This window comes from Dipodomys spectabilis, unplaced genomic scaffold (genome assembly GCF_019054845.1).
Source record: "Dipodomys spectabilis isolate Male_0828 unplaced genomic scaffold, ASM1905484v1 ptg000083l, whole genome shotgun sequence".
NCBI lineage: Eukaryota > Metazoa > Chordata > Mammalia > Rodentia > Heteromyidae > Dipodomys > Dipodomys spectabilis.
This window is the reverse complement of record NW_024870760.1, coordinates 1,822,192-1,849,154: the sequence shown is the minus strand read 5'-3', so window position 1 is coordinate 1,849,154 and position 26,963 is coordinate 1,822,192. Positions and strand designations below refer to the sequence as shown.

The following is a 26,963-nucleotide window of genomic DNA, read 5'->3' as shown; positions in this document are numbered from 1 at the left end:
TCTTCCCTCAGTCATTCTTCTGTTCCTCTAGTTATCCCTTCATGTCCTCCCCCAGCCATCCTCTGTATAACATCTTTACAATTTTGTACTGATCATACCTGATTCAGGTAACTGTAACCTCTTTGTGTATCAACTACACAAAAACAATAAAGTAAAAAAATTAATAAATAAAATCAGGGACCTTTACTGCTTCTTCAGTAATGTGTTCACAGAGTAGCCACCCATTCTGGGTATCCTTCCTTCCTTTAATTCTCAATGAGAAAGAAATAATTGTGGGTGAACAAAGATGCTTCCAGCTCTGTTTATATTGTATTTGTCCAGCAAAGTTTGACATCTAGCATTGAGGTTGTCTGTGCTTTTCAATCACTGGGTGGGGCCTAGAGGGAAAGTTAGAAAGGTGCTTTCCCACATAGAGCTCCCCTATGACCCAGCAATCCCACTTTTGGGCATTTACCCAAATGTTTACAAACAAGACCACACTAAAGCTACCAGCACAACTATGTTTATTGCAGCATTATTTACTATAGCTAAGATATGGAACCAACCCAGATGCCCCTCAGTAGATGAATGGATCAAGAAAATGTGGTATATAGACACAATGGAATTCTATGCCTCCATCAGAAAGAATGACATTGCCCCATTTGTTAGGAAATGGAAAGGCTTGGAAAAAATTATATGAAGTGAAGTAATCCAGGCCCAAAGAAACATAGGTCCCATGGTTTCCCTTATTTGCAATATCTAGTATATGTCTGAGTCAAGCAGAAAAGGTGAGATAAGGTGATGTTAGGGAAATGAATCCTAAGATATGTATTCAAATGTTTTTTTTCTTTCATGTGATGGTTTCTAACACATTTTTTAATTTAATTTTATTTTATTTTATTTTTGTGAACATACTGTACAGAGGGGTTACAATTACATGGGCAGGATAATGCATACATTTCTTATCAAGCATTGCAGCCTCCTCCTTTGTTTACCCTTCACATCCCTTCCCTACCTTCCCCCCGCCCCCCCATCCAATCCTCCCCCCCCCAACATTGTAAAGCTCATTTTTGACATGACAACTTATACTTCTCATTGTTGCAATAGGTCCACCTGTATCCTTAAACGACTTGTTTTTCCCCATCTCCTCCACAAGTTATACTGACATCAAATATAGTGAAAGCAGGAGTTATACTGTGGGGGAGGGACATACAAAGCAACAAAGAGATAATCTTATAAATACGTTAGAAACACATGCATGAAAGAAAAAAACATTTAAATACATATCTAAGGTTTCATTTTCCTAACATCACATTATCTGACCTTTTCTGCTTGACTCATACATATACTAGATATTGCAAATAAGGGAAACCATGGGACCTATGTTTCTTTGGGCCTGGCTTACTTCACTTAATATAATTTTTTCCAAGTCTTTCCATTTCATAACAAATAGGGCAATGTCATTCTTTCTGATGGAGGCATAGAATTCCATTGTGTATATATACCACATTTGCTTGATCCATTCATCTACTGAGGGACATCTGGGTTGGTTCCATATCTTAGCTATGGTAAATAAGGCTGCAATAAACATAGTTGTGCTGGTAGCTTTAGTGTGGTCTTGTTTGTAAGCATTTGGGTAAATGCCCAAAAGTGGGATTGCTGGGTCATAGGGGAGCTCTATGTGAAGTCTTTTGAGGAACCTCTATACTGCTTTCCAAAGTGGTTGAACAAGTTTACATTCCCACCAACAATGAAGTAAGGTTCCCATCTGTCCACATCCCCTCCAGCATCTGGTGTTGTTAGAGTTCTTGATTTTTGCCATTCTAACTGGAGTGAGTTGGTATCTCAATGTTGTTTTGATTTGCATTTCTTTTATGGCTAGGGAGGTTGAACATTTCTTCATGTGTCTATTGGCCATCCTTCTTTCTTCTTCAGAGAGGTTTCTCTTTAAGTCGTTAGCCCACTTATTTATTTGGCAGTTGTTTCTTTGAGGATTTGTTGTTGGAAGATTTGATTTTTTGAGTTCCAAGTATATTTTAGATATGAGACCCTTGTCTGTTGTATGGCTAGTGAAGATCTTCTCCCAATCCGTGGGCTTTCTATTGATCTTGCTAGCTATGTCCTTTGCCATGCAGAAGCTCTGCAACTTTATGCAATCCCATTTGTCCAACCTTTCTTTGATTTGTTGTGTTTCCGGGTCTCTATACAGAAAATTTCGGCCTGAGCCAAGCAGACCTAGGGTTTCTCCTATTTTATCCTGTAATGTTTTCAGAGTGTCTGCTTTGACTTCGAGGTCTTTGATCCATTTGGAGTTGATTCTGGTGCAGGGTGATATATAAGGATCTAGCTTTAGTTTTCTACAAGTAGTTAACCAATTTTGCCAGCACCATTTACTGAAGAGGCTGTCTTTCTTCCATTCTATTGTTTTAGCTCCCTTATCGAAGATTAGATGGCTATAGGTCTGTAAGTTCATTTCTGGGTTTTCAATTCTATTCCATTGGTCCTGAGGTCTGTTCTTATGCCAATACCAAGCTGTTTTGATTACTATGGCTTTATAGTAGAGTTTGAAATTTGGTATTGATATTCCTCCAGCAGTGTTCTTTCCGTTGAGGAGCATTTTTGCTATTCGGGTCTTTTATTGTTCCATATGAATTTTTGGATTGCCTCTTCTATTTCCTTGAAGAATGAGGTTGGAATTTTGATAGGTATCGTGTTGAATTTGTAGATAGCCTTGGGAAGTATTGCCATTTTCACGATGTTAATCTTTCCAATCCAGGAGCATAGGAGGTTTTGCCATTTTCTAAGTTCTGTTTTGATTTCCTTTTTCAAGATTTTAAAGTTTTCATCATAGAAGTCCTTCACTTCTTTGGTTAAGTTAATTCCTAGGTATTTTATTTTTTGTGGGGCTATTACAAATGGAGTTGCTTTCCTAATTTCAGCCACACTTTTCTCATTGTTGGCATACAGAAAAGCCATTGATTTTGGGGGGTTAATTTTATACCCTGCTACTTTGCCAAAGTTTTGAATCAGCTTGAGTAATTTGGGAGTGGAGTCTATGGGATTCTTTAAATACAAGATCATGTCATCTACAAAGAGGGAGAGTTTTATTTCTTCTTTCCCTATTTGGATCCCCTTTATGGTTTCTAACACATTTATAAGATGATTTGTTTGTTGCTTTGTATGTCCCTCCCCCACAGTATAACCCCTGCTTTCACTGTATTTCATGTTGGTATAATTTGTGGAGGGGAAGGAGAAAAGCAAATTGTTTAAATAGGGATACAGGTGGACCCATTGCAACAATGAGATATACTAATCGTTATGTCGAAAACGAACTTGATGGGGGTGGGGGGAGGATGGGAAGGTATGGGAAGGGGAAACAAAGGAGGAGGCTACAATGCTTGATAAGAAATGTACTCATTATCTCGCCCATGTAATTGTAACCCCTCTTTACTGTATTTTCACAATAAAAAAAAAGAAAATATAAAAAAAAAGAAAGCTGCTTTTCCCTAGCCTCTTCCCAGATTCAGGCCACAGACAGCCTGCTGTGGGAACCTAGGAGCTGGCATTTCCAGGCAGTCTGCAGGCAATCTGCAAATTCCACTTTGGAAAGCCTGAGTCAATGGTCTTTGTGATGTAAAGAGATAGAAACTATCATATAAGCCCTGATCTTAGATGTTAGAGAATGCTAGTAAGTCCTCACTACACATGGATGTATTTAGCCCAGATCAACAGGGGGTATACAGAATAACCAGCATGGCAAAAGCATGAAAGGACACAGGAATGTGAGGCACAGACTTCCACTCTTGGAAATGATGAGCAGCTGGAGACAACAGAGGCCACGTGCCAGAGGCTGAGGACTGAGGGTATGTGACTTTGTGGGGGGATAGTTTGGGAAAGGCAGTGGTACTGTATTAGGTTCTTTTTTTTCTCTGCCAAATAAAGGATTATAAGTGGGAGCAGAAGCCAAGTTTATTTGAAAGTGAGTAAAAGGTGCCAGGGAATTTGAGGAAAGCCTGTTGACTACTTGCAGTTCGGTATAAGTCCTTCACTAGGAATATCACTGGGAGGTCCGCTGATGCTATATGAGATCCTGTCCTATCTCCAAGATAGGGAGGAAGAGAAAGTGGAAGAGGAGGAAGAAGTAAAAGAGGAGCAGGAGGAGGACGAGAGTATAGACTTTATGGTGCAAGAGAGCAAGAAGAGTCCTGGAAACCAGTAGTTGGTTGGGTCTCTCTTTAAATGTCTTTCAGGCCATTCTCAGCTGTTTGGGTAACTGGTTGGGTCACTGCCCACCTCATCCCAAAGAAAGAGGCCCCTGTCCTCTAGACAGGACTTCTCCAGAGCAAAGCCATCAACCAAGGATGTTCAGGAAGGAGGAGGGCATTGTCCATATCAGGCCCACTCTCTCCTTTCTGCCTTGGTTTAGTGAGGCATGGAAGGAACAGCTGTGATAAAATCACAGGCAAGATCTTGAGACAGTGTCAGTCCTTCTATCTGTCCTGTCCTGTTGAAGCACAGAGAAGAGCTGGGACTGGATTACTAAAGGCTCAACAGGAGAAACACTCTTTCATTCTCCTACAAAACATGCTGTGGATGTGGCTGCTGCTGCTTTGTTGGTAACCAGCATCTTTGAACACCTGCCAGCTTTCATTGCCTCAGAGCACAGGCATGCAGAGACTTTGGGGTATGTGAAAGAAGATGGCACTTTGGGTCTTGGGTATGGGAGACAGAAAATAGTCAAGATGATACTGTTGCCAATGCTCAGACTCCATACAGTGGAGTTTCTCTGGACAGGTGGCCAACATTGTCACCTGCATGGCCCCAACACAGCGGGAAGATTAGGTGGTGAGAATCACTCTCAGTAATTGACTGTGATGTGGTATGAGTCTACCTACCTGGGTCTCCTGTACCCTACAGTAGTAATTCCACCATCTGTTCAGAACTCATTTTCCCTGTGATAATCATTGTCTTCTACTCAAAGTATTTCCAGCATTGTTTAGGAAGTAGTGGAAGGAAAAGGTGAATTCCATAAGCAGGCACGTAGATCCCCTCAAAATCTCTACCTATTTCAACTGTTATCTTGGAGAAACTCCTTAGACTTAGCTAGCTCCTGAGTCCTTGAGATGATTGGTGTTTGCCTAGGGAAGAGAGAAGACAGGAGTCAGTGAGGGGGCCTTGTTCATGGTTGCAATTAGTTTTATCTGTCACCACTGCAGAATCATAGGTAGCTATGGGAAGATGGTGCCATCCCATCCTGGAAGTTCTCGAGGAAGTTCTTCTAAAGCTGACCCAGTATACACAAGTTAATTAATAGAGTGGTTATAAATGTTTATTGGAAAAATCCTACATTATTCAAAAAGGATGAATAATTGTAGCCACTCAGGAGGACAAGATCTGAGGATTGTTTCAAAGCGAGCCCAGGCAGAAAAGCCCTTGGGACTCTTATCTCCAATTAAATTATCAAAAACCCAAAAGTGCAACTGTGGCTCCAGTGGTAGAACACTAGCCTTGAGCTAAAAAAACTCAAGGACAGTGCCCAGATCCCATGTTCAAGCCCCAGGGGAAGGAAGCAAGGAGGGAAGGCAGAAGGAAGCAAGGAGGGAAGGCAGAAGGAAGGAAGGAAGGAAGGAAGGAAGGAAGGAAGGAAGGAAGGAAGGAAGGAAGGAAGGAAGGAAGGAAGGAAGGAAGGAAGGAAAGGAAGGAAGGAACAAGGAAGGAACAAGGAAGGAAGGAGAGAGCAGGGGAAAGGCTCTTTCCCTTAACCTGTCTCTACTCCTTATGCAAGCCCTTACCAGCAACAACTTTGGAGCTCATAGATAGCCCCAGATGCTGCTTCTGTGTGTTTTACATGCTCAGATACCTCAAATATGTGTACAAGTTGGTGCAGGGTAAAATGGGGAATCTTAGCAATCTCCCTTCAGAATAGACAAGCCAGAATGAGTAGCCTGTGTCCTGGAGAATGTCACTTGTGTGGCATTCTGGAAAAAGAGCACCATAGAAACAGTGAACACATCAGGGGGTGTCAGAGATTTGAGAAGGTTGACTAGATGAAGCACAGGACATGGTTCAAGGTGAGTGAAATTATTCTGTGTGATTGTGCAGTGGCGGACAACACATGACACTGGTAAGACTGACTGAACTTACAGCATAAAGAATAAAACTTTGTATAGATGAAAAAAGTATGAAAGACTGTGACAAAACCATTCACCTGTATTTGTATGATATAATCTCACTCAAAGAGGTAGGGAGAAAAGTGAGCACATGGGTAACCATGGAAACAACTAGTGATTTTAAGCCTAATGACAAAGTATCTGTGAATAAACATTGGGCTTTGGTGCATAAAACCATTTTCCATGAAGGAATAGGTCAGCAGTTCTATTTGTGCATACATGTGTGTATATAAGAAAACATGTGTGTATATAAGAATACATGTGTGTATATAAGAATACATGTGTGTATATGAATGCTTATGTTTTTGTTGGTTTGTTTTGTTTGTTTGTTTTTGTCGGTTGTGGGGCCTGAACTCTGGGCCTGGGCACTGTCCCTCAGCTCTTCAGCTCAAGGCTAGCGCTCTACCACTTGAGCCACAGCACCACTTCCGGCTTTTTTCTGGTACTGAGGAGTCAAACCCAGGGCCTCATGCATGTGAGGCAAGCCCTCTACCACTAAGCCACCTTCCCAGCCCTGAATGCATATGTTTATATACATGTGTACCTATAAATTTATAGTATGTGCATGTATGCATAAATATACATTATTTGCATGCAGGCTTCTGTACATATGCATACATATGCATGTACAATTATAAATGATTGAATGTATTGTGTATTTGCATACATATGCATAGATATAGAATATGTATCTATGTAGGGTGAGATTATCAAGGCTTGTCAGATGATGTAAAAGTATCTCCTGAACTCAGGGAAGGTTACAGAGAAGCAATAGGAGAGCAGATTCAAGCTGGAGTCCTAATAATAATCTCACACTTACTATCACCACAATGGCTCTAGGCAGGGGGACACACGAGCACATATGCTTACGTGCACTTGCAACTGAAAAGGGCTGAAGCTGCAGGCCACAGTAGCAGTAAGCTGCCCTGCTGCCCAGATCTTGGTTTTTCAAGACACTCTTCATTAAAGCTGGAGGAATGATTGCCCAGGGTGTGCTAGGGAAATATGCAAGACAGGGCTGAAGCAGTTTGTAGTGCTAGAAAGTAGGAAAATGTGGATTTGGGGCAGAGTTTAAGCAGTAGAGAAGCCCTGAGTTCAACTTTATTTTTTTATTAAATTTTAATTTTATTGTCAAGATGTACAGAGGAGTTACAGTTACATAAGTAAGATAGTGAGTATATTTCTTGTCTAACTTGTTACCCCCGCACACATTCTTTCTCCTACTTTCCTTACTCCCAGCGCCCTCTCCCAAGGTGTACAGATCATTTCCAACATATTGTCTTGTGACTATCACTGTTGCATTGGTTCCCCCTTTGTCCTTTGCCTCACCTTTTTTTGTTCTCCTTCCCTTCCCTAATTCAGATAAATGTACATATAATACCTAGGTTACCAAAATCAAATAGAGTGACAACAGGGGATAAACCATAGGGGAAAAACACAAAAGAAAAAGAAATTATGTAGGACATTAAAAGCAGCAACAAAGAAAAACCTCTTGTGTCCATATCTTGGAATTCACTTCACATAGTATCATCTTATATGGTCATATGTACATAACTATTGAGCTATTTTGCACATCTGACAAGATTATCCTAGACATATACTATTTATTACAAATAAGGGAAACCATGTGACCTATGTTTCTTTGGGTCTGGTTTACTCAATATAATTTCTTCCAAGTCCATCCATTTCCTTATAAATGGAGAGGTGTCATTCTTTCTGATGGAAGCATAGAATTCCATTTTATATATATATATATTCCATTATATATATATATATATATATATATATCACATTTTCTTAATCCATTCATCTATAGAGGGAGGGACATATGGGTTGGTTACATATAGTACATTTTAAATATGTTAAAAACAATAGCAAGAAAGAAAAAAACAGTTGTGTCCCTATCTTGGGGTTCATTTTGCTTAACATCATCTTATATGGTCATATGTACATAGCTTTTTACCCATTTCTGCTTGTCCTAGACATATACTAGTTATTGCAAATAAGGGAAACCATGGGACCTATGTTTCTTTGGGCCTGGTTTACTTCACTTAATATATTTTTTTCCAAGTCTTTCCATTTCCTAACAAATGGGGCAGTCATTTTTTCTAATGGAGGCATAGAATTCATACACACACACACACACACACACACACACACACACACACACACACACACACACACACACCACATTTTCTTGATCTCTTCATCTACTGAGGGCATCTGGGTTGGTTCCATATCTTAGCTATTATAAATAATGCTGCAATAAACATAGTTGTGCTGGTAGCATTAGTATATCTTTGTTTGTGATCATTTGGGTAAATGCTCAAAAGTGGAATTGCTGGGCCATAGGGGAGCTCTATCTGTAGTCTTTTGAGGGAACTTCATACTGGTTTCCAAAGTGGTTGAACAAATTTGCACTCCCACAAACAATGCACTAGGTTCCCTTTTGGCCACATCCTTTCCAGCATCTGTTATTATTAGATTTCTTGATTTTAGTCATTCTAACTGGGGTGAAGTGGAATATCAATGTTGTTTTGATTTGCATTTCTTTTATGGCTAGAGAAGTTGAGCATTTCTTCATGTGTCTCTTGCCATTCTTATTTCCTCATCAGAGAAGTCTCTCTTTAAATCTTTAGCCCATTATTAATCGGGCAGTTGTTTCTTTGAGGATTTGTTTTGGGAGCATTTAACTTTTTAGTTCTAAGTATATTTTAGATATGAGGACCTTGTCCGTTGTATGGCTAGTGAAGATCTTCTCCCAATCCATGGGCTTTCTATTGATCTTGCTAGCTATGTCTGTTGCCATGCAGAGGTTTCATGCAATCCCATTTGTCCAACCTTTCTTTGACTTGTGTTTCTGGGTCTTGATTCCTAATGAGAGTCCCATTCCTCACCCCACCAGTAACTGTCACCCTAACCCAAACTTACATACTGACATCTCACCTTAACCCTATCCCCCAACTCCTTGACAATAAAATTTTAATTTTTTTTAAAAAAAGAAAAATTTGGCCTGTGCCAAGGAGCCCAAGAGTTTCTCCTATTCCTTCCTGCAATGTTTTCAGAGGGTCTTCTTTTTACCTCGAGGTCTTTGATGCATTTGGAGTTGATTCTGGTGCAGGGTGATATATAAACACCTAACTTTAGTTTTTTGCAGGTGTTTAACAACTTTCGCCGGCACCATTTACTGAAAAGGCTGTCTTTCTTCCATCCTATTTTTTTTTGGCTCCCTTATCGAAAATTAGGTAGCCATAGGTCTGTGGGTTCATTTCTGGGTCTTCAGTTCTATTACATTGGTCCTCAAGTCTGTTCTTGTGCCAGTACCAAGCTATTTTGATTACTATGGCTTTGTAGTAGACTTTGAAGTTTGGTATTTTTTTCCCCTCAGCTATTTTTTTTATTGTGAAAATACCATACAGAGGGGTTACAATTACATAGGCAAGATAATGAGTACATTTCTTATCAAGCATTGTTGCCTCCTCCTTTGTTTCCCCTTCCCATCCCTTCCCATATCCCCCCCCAGCCCCCCACCCGATCCTCCCCCCCCCCCACCAAAGTTGTAAAGTTCGGTTTTTGACATTACGACTTGTACATCTCATTGTTGCAATGGTCCACCTGTATCCCTATTTAAGTGATTTGTTTTTTCCCTTCTCTCCACAAATTATACCAACATCAAATACAGTGAAAGCAGGGGTTATACTGTGGGGGAGGGACATACAAAGCAACAAACAAATCATCTTATAAATATGTTAGAAATAATTGCATGAAAGAAAAAAAACATTTGAATACTTATCTTGGGGTTCATTTCCCTAACATCAACTTATCTGACCTTTCTGCTTGTCTCAGACATATACTAGATATTGCAAATAAGGGAAACCCATGGGACCTATGTTTCTTTGGGCCTGGCTTACTTCACTTAATATAATTTTTCCAAGTCTTTCCATTTCCTAACAAATGGGGCAATGTCATTCTTTCTGATGGAGGCATAGAATTCCATTGTGTATATATACCACATTTTCTTGATCCATTCATCTACTGAGGGGCATCTGGGTTGATTCCATATCTTAGCTATGGTAAATAATGCTGCAATAAATATAGTTGTGCTGGTAGCTTTAGTGTGGTCTTGTTTGTGATCATTTGGGTAAATGCCCAAAAGTAGGATTGCTGGGTCATAGGGGAGCTCTATGTGGAGTCTTTTGAGGAACCTCCATACTGTTTTCCAAAGTGGTTGAACAAGTATACAAGTTTGGTATTTATATATCTCCAGCACTGTTCTTTCTGCTAAGGATTGTTTTTGTTATTTGGGGTCTTGTTCCATATGAATTTTTGAAGTGTTTCTTCTATTTCATTGAAGAATGATGTTGGGATATTGATGGGTATTGCATTGCATTTGTAGATAACCTTTGCCAGTATCACCATTTTCTCGATGTCAGTCCTCCCAATTCAGGAGCATGGGAGGTTTTTCCATTTCCTTAGTTTTGCTTTAATTTCCTTTTTCAGGTTTTTGAAGTTTTCATCATAGAGGTCCTTTACTTTTTTGGTTAAGTTAATTCCTAGGTACTATTTTGAGGGGGAGGGCCTAATACAAAAGGAGTTACTTTCCTAATTTCAGCCATGCTCTTCTCATTATTGGCATACAGAAAAGCCATTGGTTTTTGAGGACTAATCTTATACTCTTACTTTGCCAAAGTTTCAGATCAGCTTGAGTATCTTGGGAGTGGATTCCATGGGGTTCTTTAAATATAAGATCATGTCATCTGCAAAGAGGGAAAGTTTTACTTCATCATTCCCTATTTTGATCCCCTTTATGTTTGCATCTTACCCTATTGCTCTAGCTAAGCATTCTAATACTATATTGAAAAGGAGTGGAGAGAGTGGACACCCTTGTCTCATTCCTGAATTTAGAGGTAATGGCTTTAGCTTTTCACCATTAAGTATAATACTAGCTTTAGGTTTGTCATACACAGCCTTTATTATATTGAGGAATGTTCCATGGATCCCTAGTTTCTCCAGAGCTTTCCTCATAAAGAGGTGTTGGATTTTGTCAAATGCTTTTTCTGCACCTATTGAGATGATTGGTGATTCTTATCTTTGTTCTTGTTGATGTGATGAATTATATTAATTAACTTTAAACAGCTTTGCATCCCTGGAATGAATCCTGTTTGATCATAGGAGTTCAACTTGAATAAAGGAAGGGAGGAAGGCAGGTAGGGAAGGGAAAGGAAGAGAGAGGAGGGAAAATAAGTGGAGAAAAGAAGAATGGAAGGAGAAACTATGGGCTTAGCAAAAGAACACAAGGACAAACTGAAAGAGCTTTTACTGTTAACAAGTTGAATGATTTGAGCAACAAAATAAAGCTATATCAATTCATATTATACCCATAATGACAAAAGTAAGCAACTGAATAAATAAATGTTCCCTGGTGGTTAAATGTAATTCAGTACCCTAGATGGATTCTAAGATGAATAAAGGGCATTAAGTGGAAACCCAAATACAGTGTGGACTGTAATTAAAATGACTCATCACTACTGGCCTGTTGGTTGTGACAAATATTCTATTCTAATGCAACAGGAGAAAGTAGGTATAGGAAATCCCATATTCTTCCTTATATTTTCAACTTCCTGGAAATCTAGAATTTTTTTTACTTTTTAAAATTAAAAACATTAAGTTAAAACACATCTTGATGTTTTCTAGGTATAGATATGTAGATAAATAGTATGTTATTTTTGTGATATTTCTTTTTTTTTCCTTTTTGCTTATGTGGTGCTGGGGAATCGAACCCAAGGCCTCATGCATGCAAGGCAAGCACTCTACCACTGAGCCACCTTCCCAGCCCAGTATGTTATTTTTAACAGGTGCATAGTAGTCCATAATGTACACAATTATATCAAAACTGATTCAGACATTCTGCCATTGTGTTTATTTAAAATTATCAGCTTTGTACAACTACTGCTCATTTCCAGGAAACATCCTAAATTCACATGTGTGTACACAAGCAACAATGTATGTCAAATAGCACATAAAACCTAAGAAAGTTTGCTGGACTTGGAGGTGTGGCTTAGTTGCCAGCCTAGAATGAAAAAAAGCTAAGAAACAGCACCCAGGCACTGAGTTCAATCCTCAATACTGGTAAAACAAATACAACCCTCTACAGGGGGCAGCAGATGGAGAGAGGAAGGGTGGGTGAATGTAGGCATAATGTTCAATGTATATATGTGAGAATGGAACTAAGAAAATTGAGGGGATAGGTGGGGTGGGAGAGATGAGGGAGAATGATGGAAGCGGTGACATACATCAGAATGCATTATGTTAACAAGTTGACAAGTTGAGTTGAAATACCTTTGTACAACCAAAGATAATTTTTTAATTACAAAAGGAAATCACAAAAAGAAAAATTAATATCTATTTCTCAAGAAATTTGATTGAAAACTAAATAATTTTCATAGGGCATTTCCAATTTGCTTTTAAGAACTCTAATTTGAACTGACATGAGCTTTTAAAAACCTTTATGCCTATCATATACCTAATCCTCACAATTTGTTATTTATGGCCAAGTGTGGTGCCCTATACTTTTAATCCTAGTACCTGGGAGCCACTGACCCACAGATCTCAAGTCCAAGCCAGCCTCGGCAACATAGGGAGTTTGAAACTACCCTGAGTTACAAAGTCTGAAAAAATAAAAAGTGCTTTCTAATTGTTTTTCAAATGCGAACATTGAAGCATAATATGGTGAATTGTCTGATTCAAGATCTCATGGATTTGAATCATTACCTGCATTCCCATTCTTTCCACTTCATTCTCTAGCCTCTGATGTTTCAAAGTTTATTGTGAGAAACATGCTAAGGTAATTTAATGCAAGATACTAGTTTATAAATCAAAATATTAAGTAGATAATATGTGCCACTTGAATCCTCTTCATTTTTTTGCCTTTAAAAACTAAAAACATGTTTTAGTTTTATTCTGGAAGCTAAAATCTGGAGGATCATGGTTCTAAACCAGCTCAAGCAGAAAAGTTCATGACATTCAGTCTCCAAAAGAACTGGCAAAAAGCAGGCTGGAGGCTTGACCTTAATAGCAGAGCACCAGCTGAATCAGCAAGCTGAGTGAGAGCTGGAGGGTAATGACCAAAAAATTAAAATAAAAAGTTAACTTGAGTGTATACACTAGAAACACAATAACACCAGAACTTTCCCTTGACTCAGCAAATCTGAACATCAATAAACAAGTCTCTTCTGAGTCTTCCAAATCTGGTTTCACTTACCACCTATATCTCAAACACTAAGATTTCCTAAGACACATCCACCTTTCCTTTTCTTTCTCCTTTTAGTTACACAGAACTTAATTTTATTTCATTGAAAACTGTAAGGCTAAAAATTACCAGGCACCCATGACTCATACCTGTAATACTAGTTACTCAGAAGGCTGCAATCTGGGGATCGAGATTCAAAACTAGCTCGGACAGGAAAGTCCAGGAAACTTATTTATTTATTTATTTATTTTTGTCGGTCATGGGGCTTGAACTCTGGGCCTGAGTCCAGGAAATTTTTATCCCCAATAAACCACCAAAAAGCTGAAAGGAGCTGTGGTAGAGTACTAGCCTTGAGCACAAAAGCTCAGGGACATCATTAAGTCCCTTAGTTCAAGCCCTAGGACTGGGGGGAAAAAAGCAAAAGATGTTATCTTTGGATAGTACTTTCTAGTAACAGGAAGGAGCCTATTTCCTGGAGGTAGGAGAATTATCATCTTAATGCACACTACATTCTAAACAGGCAGTGCTCACTTAATTTAGAAATAGCCCACCCCTGTCAGAGGGCCAGGGCAAAAAGAGCTCTGAGCACTTGAGAAGGAATGGTGTCTCACTTTGCACTTATCAGAATTGTTACCCTTAAAAAACTACAGTCACAGGTATAGGCAGGATGTGCAAGGAAGTGTGTACTGATATTGGAAATCAGTTCTTCTGGTAGGAAGTAAAATGCTGCAACCACTATGGAAAACAGTATGGTGGTGTTCCTCAAAAAGTAAAATTACAATCACTATATGATTCAGCAAACCCACTTCTGGTTAAAAGAATTTTTTGTTGTTGTTTTGGTTTTTTATGTCGGTCGTGGAATTTGAACTCTGGGCCTGAGTGCTGTCCCAGAGCTCTTCAGCTTAAGGTGAGCGCTCTACCACTTGAGCCACAGCGCCACTTTTGGTTTTTTAGTGGTTTATTGGAGATAAGAGTCTCACGGACTTTTCTGCCCAGGCTGGCTTTGAACTGCAATCCTCAGATCTCAGCCTCCTATGTGGCTAGGATTACAAGCATGAGCCACTGGCGCCCAGCTTGATTAAAAAAATTCTTTTTAAAAGAATTAAATAGCTGGGCGCCGGTGGCTCACGTCTGTAATCCTAGCTGCTCAGGAGGCTGAGATCTGAGGATCGGGGTTCAAAGCCAGCCTGGGCAGGAAAGTCCATGAGACTCTTATCGCCAATAAATCACTCGAAAACTGGAAGTGGCGCTGTGGCTCAAGTGGTAGAGCGCTCACCTTGAAATGAATAGCGCAGGGACAGCACCCAAGCCCAGAGTTCAAGCCCCACAACTGACAAATAAAAAGAATTAAATATCAAGGAGATACTTGTACAACCATGTTCATAGTATCATTATTCACAATAGTCAAAGTAGAAGTGCTGTGCTAAGCATCATGGTACACATCTGTAGTCCCAGTATTTGAGGAGCTGAGGCAGGAGGATCACATACCCAAGGCCAGCCTAAGCAACGTAGTGAGACCTTGTATAAAAAAATAAAGAGATAGATGGGGCTATCAATGATTGAATGAATAAAAAAGAATCCAAACATGTTATATACATGCAAGTGAATATTATTCAGCCTTAAATGAAGGGAAATTCTGATACTTGGTATGAAACATACATGAACTATGTCATAAATCAGTCACGAAGACACCAGTGGTGTATGATCCCCCTTACATAAGGTATTGTATGTAAGATACTCAGCTGAGTTCATAGAGACCCATTAGTACAAAGATGGTTTTGGAGGGATCAGTAGGTTGGATGGGGAAATGTTTAAGGGGTTACAGTTTCAGTTTTGCAAAATGAAAAAGTTCTGGATATTGGAATACTGAATATACCACTGAACTATACAGTTCAAAGGGTTAAAATTGTCCATTTCAATGTTAAACATATTTTACCACAATTAAAAGTACCTTTAAAGTGTGATGTTGGTTTCAATATTTGTATTTCTTGCAAACGGCTGGGATCCTGCAGAGGCCAGGCAGATGTGATCTGGACAAAAGCTAGAAACAGGTGGAGGTTGTGTAAATCTGCTAACTTGGCCAAGTAGAAACAAATGTCCTGCCAATTCATCATCAGCATTCGCTCTCGGAGGATAGAAACAGCAATGGAAGAGCTCGGTGGAGTGGAGGTGCCTTTTAGTGGTCCACAAGGCCTCACAGAGTCCAGAAATACAGCCCGGGAGCATTTAGCCTAGGGGGAGGAATAATCAGAGATGGTAAGCCAATCATCAAATATTCCCACAGAAACTGTCCATGAAACTGGGCCTTGGATCAAAAACATGAAAGGGCTGTTACAAAAGCATAAATAAAGATGTATCTTTTTTTGTTTCCAAATAAGCAGTAGATCAGTTTTGTCATCATACAGTCCTTAACCAGGGAACCACCCCCCCCCCCTTTTTTCAAATGTGTGCTGGTCCTAGGGCTTGGACTCTGTCCCTGATGTTTTTATGCTCAAAGCCAGCACTCTACCACTTGAGCCACAGCTCCACTTCAAGCTTTTTGAAAGTTAATTGGAGATAAGAGTCTTATGGACTTTCCTGCCAAGGCTGCCTTTGAACCTTGATCCTCAGATCTCAGACATCTGAGTAGCTAGGATTACAAGCATGGGCAACCATTGCCCAAATTCTAAGATGCATTTTCATGGAGAGATTCAGATAGTTATTCAAAGCCATTTTGGCGATTGGATAGGGTTTTAAATTACAGATATAAGAAATGTACTTACTACCAGACTTATGTAACTTTAACCCTTCTGTACATCACCTTTACAATAGCAATAAAAAAATAAGTTTAAAAAACTTACAGATGCAGTTGTTGTCCCTCGGGGGACAGAGTAGAATATTTCTGGGACCCTCTGTGAATATGAGCATCTGGGTACTCAAGTTCCTTTTATAAAAATGACCATCTATTTGCATAGAACATCCCACTTGAAATCATCTCTAGATTCTTTCTTTCTTTCTTTCTTTTTTATTGTGAAAATGCTGTACAGATGGGTTACAATTACATGGGCAAGGTAATGAGTACATTTCTTATCAAGCATTGTTGCCTCCTCCTTTGATTCCCCTTCCCATCTCCCCCCCCCCTGCTTCCCCTTTCCCCACTTCCTGATCCCCCCACCCCCTCGGCCAGAGTTGTAAAGTTCGTTTTTTCGACATAACGTCTTGTACATCTCATTGTTGCAATGGGTCCACCTGTATTCCTATTTAAACAATTTGTTTTTTCCCTTCCCCTCCACAAAGTATACCAGCATCAAATACAGTGAAAGCAGGGGTTATATCGTGGGGGAGGGATATACAAAGCAACAAAGAAATCATCTTATAAATGTGTTAGAGACAATCTCAAGAGGGAAAAAACATTTGAATCCTTATCTTGGGGTTCATTTCACCTAACATCAACTTATCTGACCGTTTCTGCTTGTCTCAAACATATACTAGTTATTGCAAATAAGGGAAACCATGGGACCTATGTTTCTTTAGGCCTACCCCTAGATTATTTCTTATAACTAATATGAGATAGATGGCATGTAGATAAATGTTAGATTGTATTATTTAGATATTCATTAAAAGGAAAAATTTGTACATGTTCAGTAGAGACAATTTGTTCCTGAAATGTTTATGTTGGTTTGATTCATAGACATGGATTCATAGATAAGAAGGCTGACTCCATTTTTATTAAATCAGTTTGAATGCTAGACACTAAATGCAAACATATTAGCAATCATGTTGGTATTGTCAAGATAGAATAAGGTTTGTTAATACATAGGGAAAATTATCTTCCATCTATTTCTAACCTTTGACTCTCTTCTCCTACTCAGGCTCATGATATGAACAAAAATCACACCAATCCCCCAAGGTTTCTCTCCTCTCATCTACTCATCTACTTTTTGTGGACTAACTGCCCCAAATTGTGCATTCTTCCTGACATCTTATCCCTATGCCCACCTTTCATACTCACTGGGAAAACACCTCCTGGCCCTTGCTTCCATCAAGCTAGCTCATCACATCACATGATCACACGGCATGCGTGGGAGGAAGTTTGTAAGGGCCACAGGATAATGGTCACTTTTCCCTGTAAATGCAACCCACCCTAGAAAATAAATGACCAAGTATTTAACACTACAGGGACCTAGACTTGTAACATCACAAACAATATGAAAGTTCAAGTATAAATTTCCCTTCTTAAATACAAATTCATTCTACAATTTGTAGTGTCTTAAGAGAGAAAGATACAGAGAGAGACAAGATACAAATAGAAACACAGAGAGAGAATTCTTTGTAGAGGACAATTCTATAGCTTCTTTACATTTTTGTGAGGTCCACTCCTTGTACAAAATGTAGGTCTCATTCTTCAGTGCTTACATAGAAATGTCAAAAAAAAGTTCAGGGGGTACAGAGTTCAACTTACAAACAACTATGAAAAATTATTGTGAATTTTCCTTTAGAGAGAGAGAGAGAGTGGAGTGAGTGTGTGTGTGTGTGTGTGTGTGTGTGTGTGTGTGTGTGTGTGTGTGCATTGTGTGGGGGGTAGGTATGTACACACACATGCTTGTACTAAGGTTTAAACTCAGGGCCTCACATTCTCCTTAATCTTTGTTATTCAAGACTGGCAATCTGCCTCTTGAGCCACAGCACCACTTCCAACTTTTTGGTGGTTAATTTGAGATGAGAGTTTCACAGACCTATCTGCCCAGCTTGGCTTTGAACCTTAATCCTCAGATCTCAGCCTCGTGAGTAGTAGATCAGATTATAGACATGAGTCACCAGCACCCAAGTGAATCTCTTAATTCATCTTACTTTATACATTTATAGATTTTTATACATCAATCATATTTTATACAGTTCCCAACAATGTAATCAGAAGTATTCTAATTACATAGCATAAATCAGTATTGAAAGCAAACCATTTCAAAATTTAACAAATTAATCTTTCAAATGATGAAGGACAAAACTTAGGGAAAAAATCAAATTGCCCATACATAAAATTTAACAGAAAAACATCTTACATGAATTTTACTATATAATATTTGCCTGTTACGGCTCAGCTGTAGAACTATGTCTAGTTTCAACATTTGCTCCATAAAATCAACACTAGCTGAAGAGCTAATGCTGAGTCCAGCCGAAAACAAAATATTTTCTCATTTAGTTGGACTTAGTAACATGTTACCACATACTTGGAGTTTCAAAATGCAGGCATTTAATGGGGCTAGTGGTGACTAAAATATAAATTTCTAAAAATAAAATTGGTAGAAACTAATTTGGGAAGTTGTTGTACTGGTACTGAGGCTTGAACTTAGGGCCTGAGTGCTGTCCCTTAGCTTTTCCACTCAAGGCAGAAACTCTCACTTGAGCCACAGCTCCACTTCCTGCTTTTTTGTGGTTAATTGAAGATGAATCTCACAGGATTTTCTGCTCAAGGCTGCCTTTGAACTGTGATCCTCAGATCTCAACTTCCTGAGTAGCTAGGATTACAGTCATGAGTCACCAGTGCCTGGGGTGCAGAAACTGAATTTTTGAACCAATATTAAAGTTCACTTGGCTAATGTGGGTGTTAGTGTTGAATATATGCACACATGTGACAAGGATGTGTATACTACATACATATTGCAAATATCTGCATGTGTTACACAGTGATGTAGGCTAACATGAATTATAGAGTTTGTAGCGGCTTTCAAGCATTCTCTTTGTTTGCTAACAGGTTGTTTGGCATCAAGTCAGTGATCCAAACAGACTGCTCCAGCACTTGGAAGATCATAGTGAACCCGGATCTGTCCTGGTATCACCATGCCAACCCCATCCTCCTGCTGGTGATGTACTACACGCTGGCCACACTGATCCGCATCTGGCTACAAGAACCCCTTGTAAGGCTCAAATGCTTTCTGTGATCTTGTCTGCTAAGTAACCAACCTGAAATCTCCAGGTGCAAAGTTTAATTCCTCTAGCCTACTGACTAGTCCATACTATAGTGCCACCTAATGCTCACATGCTAGTGATAGTATCATAATTATGCAAAGGTACACCCTGGTAGCTCATGCTTCTAATTCTAATCCTAACTACTCAAGAGGCTGAGATAAGAGGATCGTGGTTTGAAGCCAGCTTAAGCAGAAAAAGCATGTGAGATTCTTGTCTCCAATTAATCAGCCAGAAGTAGAACTGTGGCTCAAGTGGCAGAGTGCCAACCTTGAACAAAAAATGTTAAGAGACAAAGCCCAGAACCTGAGTTCAAACCCTACTACTGGTGCAGATGCATGTGTACATGCATACATGTGTGCATGCTCATATACCTTGCAAAGAGGGTTGAATATGAAAGACCAGCTTTCCTTTACTAACTCCCTATGTACACTCTGAGAGTGGATCGTGAGGAGGGTAGCTTCATTTGTACTGAGCACTTTCTAGGTGCCAAGTGTTATGCTAAGTTGTTTATATACATTACCTCAATATGCTAAATCACTCTAAAGTACAAGTATTATAGCTATTATATAGATGAGAAAAATAAGGTGTGACAGAATTTTTGGAAATCTCATACTCAATGGTACAAACCAGTTTATAGCCTAATTTGACAACAAAGCTTAGTTTTTAGAAACCATGCAACCCCTATTACCATGGTGATTGGAGTTTCCAAATCTTGTCCAGAGCTCTCAGACCTCAAGGATGCTGTAGGGCAAGGCCAGGTTTGCGGGTGTCTATGCCTACCTGCAAGGCAGAGAGATAAGGATGTTCCCTCCCTACAGCCTTCTCAACAAGGATTTGGAGCTTTTGGGGAGGGGAGGGTCACCAAAGCCTGTGAAGCTTCTCTCTCTTCCCTTTCAGTAGTAAACAGCTCAGTCTTTTATTTCTTCTAAATGGCAATGAGGAGCTCAGTGGTAAGGTACCTCATTGGCATGTGAAGGAACAAAGTTGAAACTACAGAGAGAATTGTGCTTTTTCACCCATTGCCTGCAGGGGGCACAGTTCACATCAGCACTTGGCTGAATACAATCTCTCCTCGGGTATCATTTCTAGCCTGGAGTAGTTTCCTACTTTTCCACTTTCTTGGCTTAACACCATAGACTGTACCAGATCCACAAATCCATTTTGCAGTCAGGTGGCTCTCTGTGTCCCATAGTAATGTAGGCGTTAAGGTAGCAAGACAAAGCCTGCAGTTGATAAATTGGCATATCCTACAAGAGAAAACCATGCCCCCATGTAGGCCTGGCAGGTGTGCCACTCAGAAACAAGGATGTGTCTTCCCTCTCCTGTGTTCTTTTTCCCTACTACATGAACAGGCATGGAGGACAGTGGCAACTAGCAGGAATAGGCCACAGACCCCATCCTTGATGATGGGTCATCTTCGTTGAGGGGTCACCACAGATAGCTAATAATAACAAGTACTCTTTAAGGTCATCTTGCTTTGGCATTTTCTCAGGTGCTCATGGAATTTCCCATTCTTGGTAAAAAAAAAAAATCCTTTAAAGTTTTCGTTATGCTTGCTTTCTCAACAAACATACCTATGATATGTATCTATAGATTAAAATGTACACATAAGGAATTGACATGCACAGTGAAATTTTGAATACTGTTTTATACATGACAGAAATGAAGGCAGCCTGGAAAAATTCTTAGGGTCTTTAGCTCTCCCTGGGCATCAGATGGAGCAGTAGTTTGGTGAGATCCTGCTGTTCCCTCCAGGTCTGTGAGATACTCTGGTGTCCCAGTCCTGAGGTGTCTGGGGAACAATGTCAAGCAGACAGAACCAGGAAAGCAATCTGAACTGCAGCCACATGGGCTTCAGCTGTATTACAGAGTTCTCTTAAGGGTCCATGGAACCGGCATTACATCAGCTTCAGTATTTCAGCTCATCTACACTCATAAGTAGGCTGGAAGTAGGCTTTCTTCCTGAGGCAATGTGAAAATATAATATGATCTTGATCCCAGATGCCTTAGAACATTTAATGAAAAAATACAAGTTGAGGTAAAAGTCTATCAAACACTACTGGACATCAATGGCTCAACCTGTAATCCTAGCTACCCAGGCGGTTCAGATCAAAGGATCTGATTTTTCTGCCAGCCCAAGCAGGAAGATTAAAGAGACTCTTATTTCCAATTAATCAGGAAAAGGCTGGAAGTTGGGCTTAAAGCACAAGGACTTGAGTTCAAGCCTCAGTTTGGCACACACATACAAAATGTGTTCATACTAAATGATTTTCATAACTGTTTTCTAGTGCTACTCAGAATGTACAGGGAGACACAGATACTTAACATAAGGCATATGCTATAATATATAGGGCCTTGCAAGAATCAGGGTCCATCTCAAGTACAGGACAGTGTGTAATATAAACCAGGCTCATGGTGTCCCCTAATGTCTGCTGATGGATGAGCTTTGGGAAGCAGAGTTGTTCTTGTGATTCTGTGTTTCAGGTAGAGGATGACAAGACAAAGGAAGAGGACCAAGCCCTGGCTTGCAGCTCTAATCAGAACACAGCAGAAAGGAGGCGGAGCCTGTGGTATGCAGCCCATTACCCAACTGATGAGAGAAAAGTAAGCCCAGGAGCCAAGTGCTCTATCTATAGTTTATGTTGCTATATTGGTATTTTACTGTTGAGTGTGTGTTTTGTAATAATACATCAGCCCATGCTGCTGATATATGGACACAGTTTGATTTAGTCAGCTAGGTGCCATAACATCACATCAAAAAAGAATGACTTGCTTCTAAAAGCAGCACCATGGCCAGCCAAACCCTGGACAAATGTGATTTTGTATGTCCATGCTTCTACAGAAGTCTCTTAATCCTAAAAGAATCTTCTTAATTTATTTATATCACATATTTGAAACAAACAATACTTAAACAAGCAAGCCAAGATTGATAGCTCACAATTGTAATCTTAGTTTCTCAGCAGGCTGAAATCCAGAGGACTGCAGTTTGAAGTCAGCCCAAGCTGTGAGTCTGTGAGTCCCTTATGTCCAATTAATCAGCAAAAAGCCAAGTTGGAGGCCTGATTCAAGTGGTAGGGTACCAGCCATAAGGAAGCAAGTCAAGTAAGCTCAAGGCTCTCAAATCCCAGCACAGGCATAAATTAATAAATAGGACAGCAATATGTGGACAGCAGATGAAAATCACAGAGTTGAAATATGTTTCAGCAAGTGTGTTTGCTGTGTTGAGCCCCTTCCATAGTAATCAACAACCATTTAGGGGAGAGCCAAGGTCCTGCTGAACAGATTCTGGACCTGTCAGTGTGTGGAGTCAGGCTGAAATTTTCCAGTAAGACCTGTAAGGTCTGCAACATCTAACAACAATGTTTCTATACCTTCTTGATCATTCATTGGCCACCCTGTGTGTTCAAATGGCCTCTTGTAGTGCTATGAGGACAAGTCATGTTCACATTCTTGCTGGTCTCAGTGAGGGGCTCCCAGCATAGAGAATCCAACAGCTGATTATTAGATTCACTTGGTGATTGGTAGGTTTCTCTAAGATACACAAGCCCTAGCATCAGCATGACTGTCCTAGATTGAGAGTGGATGAGAAATAAATGAGCCACCATGATGAAGGACAGAATCATGGGGTAGATGTGACATTTAACAGCTTGTGGGGGCACTTTTATCTCATCGCCCCAGGTTTTAGGCTGTCAGATTTAGTCCATTTGATATTAGGTAGCAGCCAAGGGTAGCCCGATCTATCCAGTGAAGCCCATAAAGCTCTGGGATCATGAACTCCTGGTAGGAATCCTCAAGACTACAATGAACTCTGTTTTAATACTTAAAATCTAGGTGGGTGTGTGCCTGTAATCCTACTGGAGGCATAGGTAGGAAGATTGGGGTAAGAAAAAGCCAGTCCTGGGTGAATATTTGAGAAATAAAATATTTGAGAAAGTAGTTGAAACATTAGAACTTATAGGTAGAAAATTCTTGAAGAGTCTCGGGTATAATGGATAGGAGAGAGAGTTGCCAAGTGGTACTACATCAAAATAAATATTTTCTGCACCACTAAAGACATAGTTACTAAACTAAAAATACAGCCAACAGACTGGGAGAAGATATTTACCAGCAATATAGCCTACAAAGGTCTAATATCCAATGTATGCAAGGAGCTCAAGAAACTAACTTCTACCAAACCTAATAAACTAATCTCTAAATGGACAAGGGAGCTAAGGAGAGACTTTTCAGAAGAATGGCAAAGAAACACATGGGGAAATGTTCATCATGATTGGCCATAAATAAAATGCAAATCAAAACAATGCTGAGGTCCCATCTCACCCCCCCCCCCAGTAAGATTGGCCAATGTGAGTTCAAACAACAACAAATGTTGACCAAGACGCATGGAGAGAGGACCCTACTGCACTGATGGTAAGAATGTAAACTAGTACAACCACTCTGGACAACAGTTTGAATGCTCCTCAAAAAATTAAACATAGATCTTCCCTATGACCTAGCCATGCCACTCCTGGGCATCTACCCTGAACATCATGAGCACATCCATGTTTCTTGCTGCACTATTCACAATAGCCAAGATATGGAAACAGCTCTGATGTCCCACAATAGATAAGTAGATCAAACAAATGTGGTACCTATATACAATGGAATTTTAAACAGCCATTAGAAAGAATAAAATAATGCTATTTGCAGGGAAATGGATGAAACTAGAACAAACAATGTTAAGTGAGGTAAGCCAAACTCAGAAGGATAAATGGCTAATATTCTCTCTAATAAGTGGAAGTTATATCTAAAATACACTGGGTTATGATAAATTATACAGGATTCTAGATACTCACACACAGTGAGAACAAGAGGAGAATAACACAAAGGCACAATACCTACATGCCTTTTTATATTTATATAAAGATATATACATATGTATGTATGTATATATAATTAACTCTAAGATATGGACATAATAAATCTCTCTTTTTTATAGAAAATGATTTACACATCTCTCATGTGTATATCATCAGGAGGGTTGGGGGAGGGTACAGAACTCAAGGGGTAAAAGGTGAAAAAGTGCAGCAATGCATTTCACTGGACACTGATGAAAGTGAACTATGCAACTCATGAATGGAGATGGGAGGGAGGGCCTGGGAGAGAATGTGAGAATAGAAGATGCTGTATGAAAGGAATTCCCTGACTTGTTTAAGTATAATTGCTCTGTATATCACCTTTATAATAATAAATTAGTTTTAAAAACTGAGACCCCCCTGCAAAAATTAACTAAAGCCAAAGGGCTTTGGACATGGCTCAAGTGGTCAAGCATCTATCTAGCAAGTGCAAGGCCTTGAGTATAAAACCCACCTCAGAGTGGGTAGGAGAAGGAAGGAAGTGAGGAAGGAAGAGAAGGAGGAAAGAAATCTTTGCCATGGTGTGTAAAACTGGATGCCTAAGCATCATAAATCAAGGCTGGGCTGGCCAACTCAAGCCACGCAATGATGATCATACGTAGAACCCTTCACTGCCAAGCATACACAGAAAGCAAAAGCAAACCTGCTTCCACTTAAGAACAACCTTGCTGAACAGATCTGAGGATTGTGACTCAATGCTAGCCCAGGCAGGAATGTTGTGAAACTCTTATCTCTAGTTAACACTGAAAAGCCAGAAGTGTGGCTCTGCAGAGGGCTAGCCTTGAGTGGAAAAGCCAACTGAGAGTGCAAGGCCCTGAGTTCAAGCTCCAGTTACTAGCACAATAGATAGATGATATAGGTAGACAGACAGACAGACAGACAGACAGATGGAGAGTGATCTAAGTCTAAGGTAGGTATAAGGTAAGTATAGTAATGTCCTCCTCCACCATTATAGTTACTCATAACTCACTTCCTTCCTCGTAACTCCCTTCCTCGCTCACAGTACCAGTGTAAGGTATCCTTTACAGGTGGACCCCATTCTGTCTTTCTAGCACATTCTTATTGTATCTTTTCTATGGCTGATGCACAATGTAGCAGATGCTACATTGTGTAGCATCTGCTAAAGCCTTCTGTAGAGTAGGTGCAGTGCAGGATTGTAGCCCAATTTATGCCATGGAGCTTCGAAGACTGGCAGGCCATGCCACAAAATGGAAATTGCCTAGCAATGAACTTCTCTCAGTGTATCCCATGGTTAAGCCATGCAAATAGTCAGCCTTGAACTACAGGATGTTACTTTATTATTCCATGTAACAAAAAGATGTCAGCATAGCATACTACCTCTGCAGTCTGTCAGCTGTCCGCAGCAGAGTCTGTCTGCTGGGACGCAGTAAGGGCCCTGTCAGCTGAGCACCTGTGCTGTGTGTCCTCAGCTACTACTTTTGTTAAAGGATCAGTCAATAGACAAAAATGTCGTTCTTCTGATCTGAGTATTTAGCAATAATTACTTGAAGATAAATGAAGCAAGTCCATCAGTTTGAGGAAAGCAACAGATTAGTATTGCATGAAATTACAAAGTTTAAAAATTTGAGTTTAATCAGAATTTTAGAAACCTTGTATCTATCATTGAAACTCTGAAAACTTCCTAACATTTAAACACTTCTGATGAGCTCTTCTTAAATGACTTTTTGGTAAATAAATGTGCTTGTATAATGTTGCATGATATTTAAATATCAATATGCATTTAAAACATTACATAATGGGGGTAGGCAAGGTGGCTTATTCCTTCCTAGCCACCTGGGAACCTGAGATCAGGATTATGATTTAAGACCAGCTCAAGCAAAAACTTTGAGAGACTCTGTCTTAGACAATAAAAGCTGGGCATGGTGGCCTCCATCTGTCATATGGGAAATGGTAAACAAGTGAATCACCATCCAGGTCAGCCCATGTATAAATGTGAAACTCTATTCAGAAATTGAAGCAAAGAAGGGCTAAATGCATGGCCCAAATGGTAGAGCACCTGCCTAGCAAGTGCAGAACCCTAAGTTCAAACCCCAATACTCTCAAACTAAATTAATAAATATTATGTAATAAAAGGTGTCAGTCAATAGTGGTGTAACTGTGTAGCTCAGCCAACTAACAACTTGGAAACCATCATCTCCTGAAAACACAATGCACAGGTAAAAGATTCATTCGAGATGCAAAAGAGATCAGTAATTTTACTGTAACAGATGATGGGAACTGCTCCAGTAGAGTCTCCAATTCTACCTGCACCTCCCCTTTACAAAACTCCTATTATCAGAGTTTGCTGAAGTAGCAAGGACTACTCATAATGGTCAGGATAGAAGATTAACACATCCTTCTGTTTCTAAATGCATTCTCATAGAAACAAGGCATTCTTTACATATGTTATCAAAACAGTGCATTGTAGCAGATCAAAGCACAGATATGGGAATCCAGTTGCCTTCTTTAAGCTTAACTCTAAGGAAACATGTAAAAGTATAAAACATAACACCTTTTCCAGTATTTTGTTTTTTTAATTTTAATTTTATTGATATACAGAGGGATTCCAGTTACATAGGTAAGATAGTGAGTACATTTCTTGTCAATCTTGTTACTCTCTCCCTCATTTTTCTCCGTCTTTCCCTCCCCCATACCCTATTATTTGTTTTTTTTTAAGAATATATATATGATTAATTTATTATAACATATAATAGGATTTTATTTCTG

At 39.6% G+C, this 26,963-nt stretch overlaps 1 protein-coding gene across 1 annotated transcript in view; it reads left to right on the top strand.

Moving 5' to 3' along the window:
• The window catches only part of Piezo2 (piezo type mechanosensitive ion channel component 2), a 275,550-nt gene that overhangs the window by 125,270 nt on the left and 123,317 nt on the right, over positions 1–26,963 (top strand). Inside the window, exons 7-9 of the mRNA XM_042683691.1 lie at positions 19,130–19,292; positions 21,829–21,948; positions 23,059–23,124. Of these exons, the coding sequence (XP_042539625.1) occupies positions 19,130–19,292; positions 21,829–21,948; positions 23,059–23,124 (349 nt within the window). The remainder of the gene's footprint in view (positions 1–19,129; positions 19,293–21,828; positions 21,949–23,058; positions 23,125–26,963) is intronic.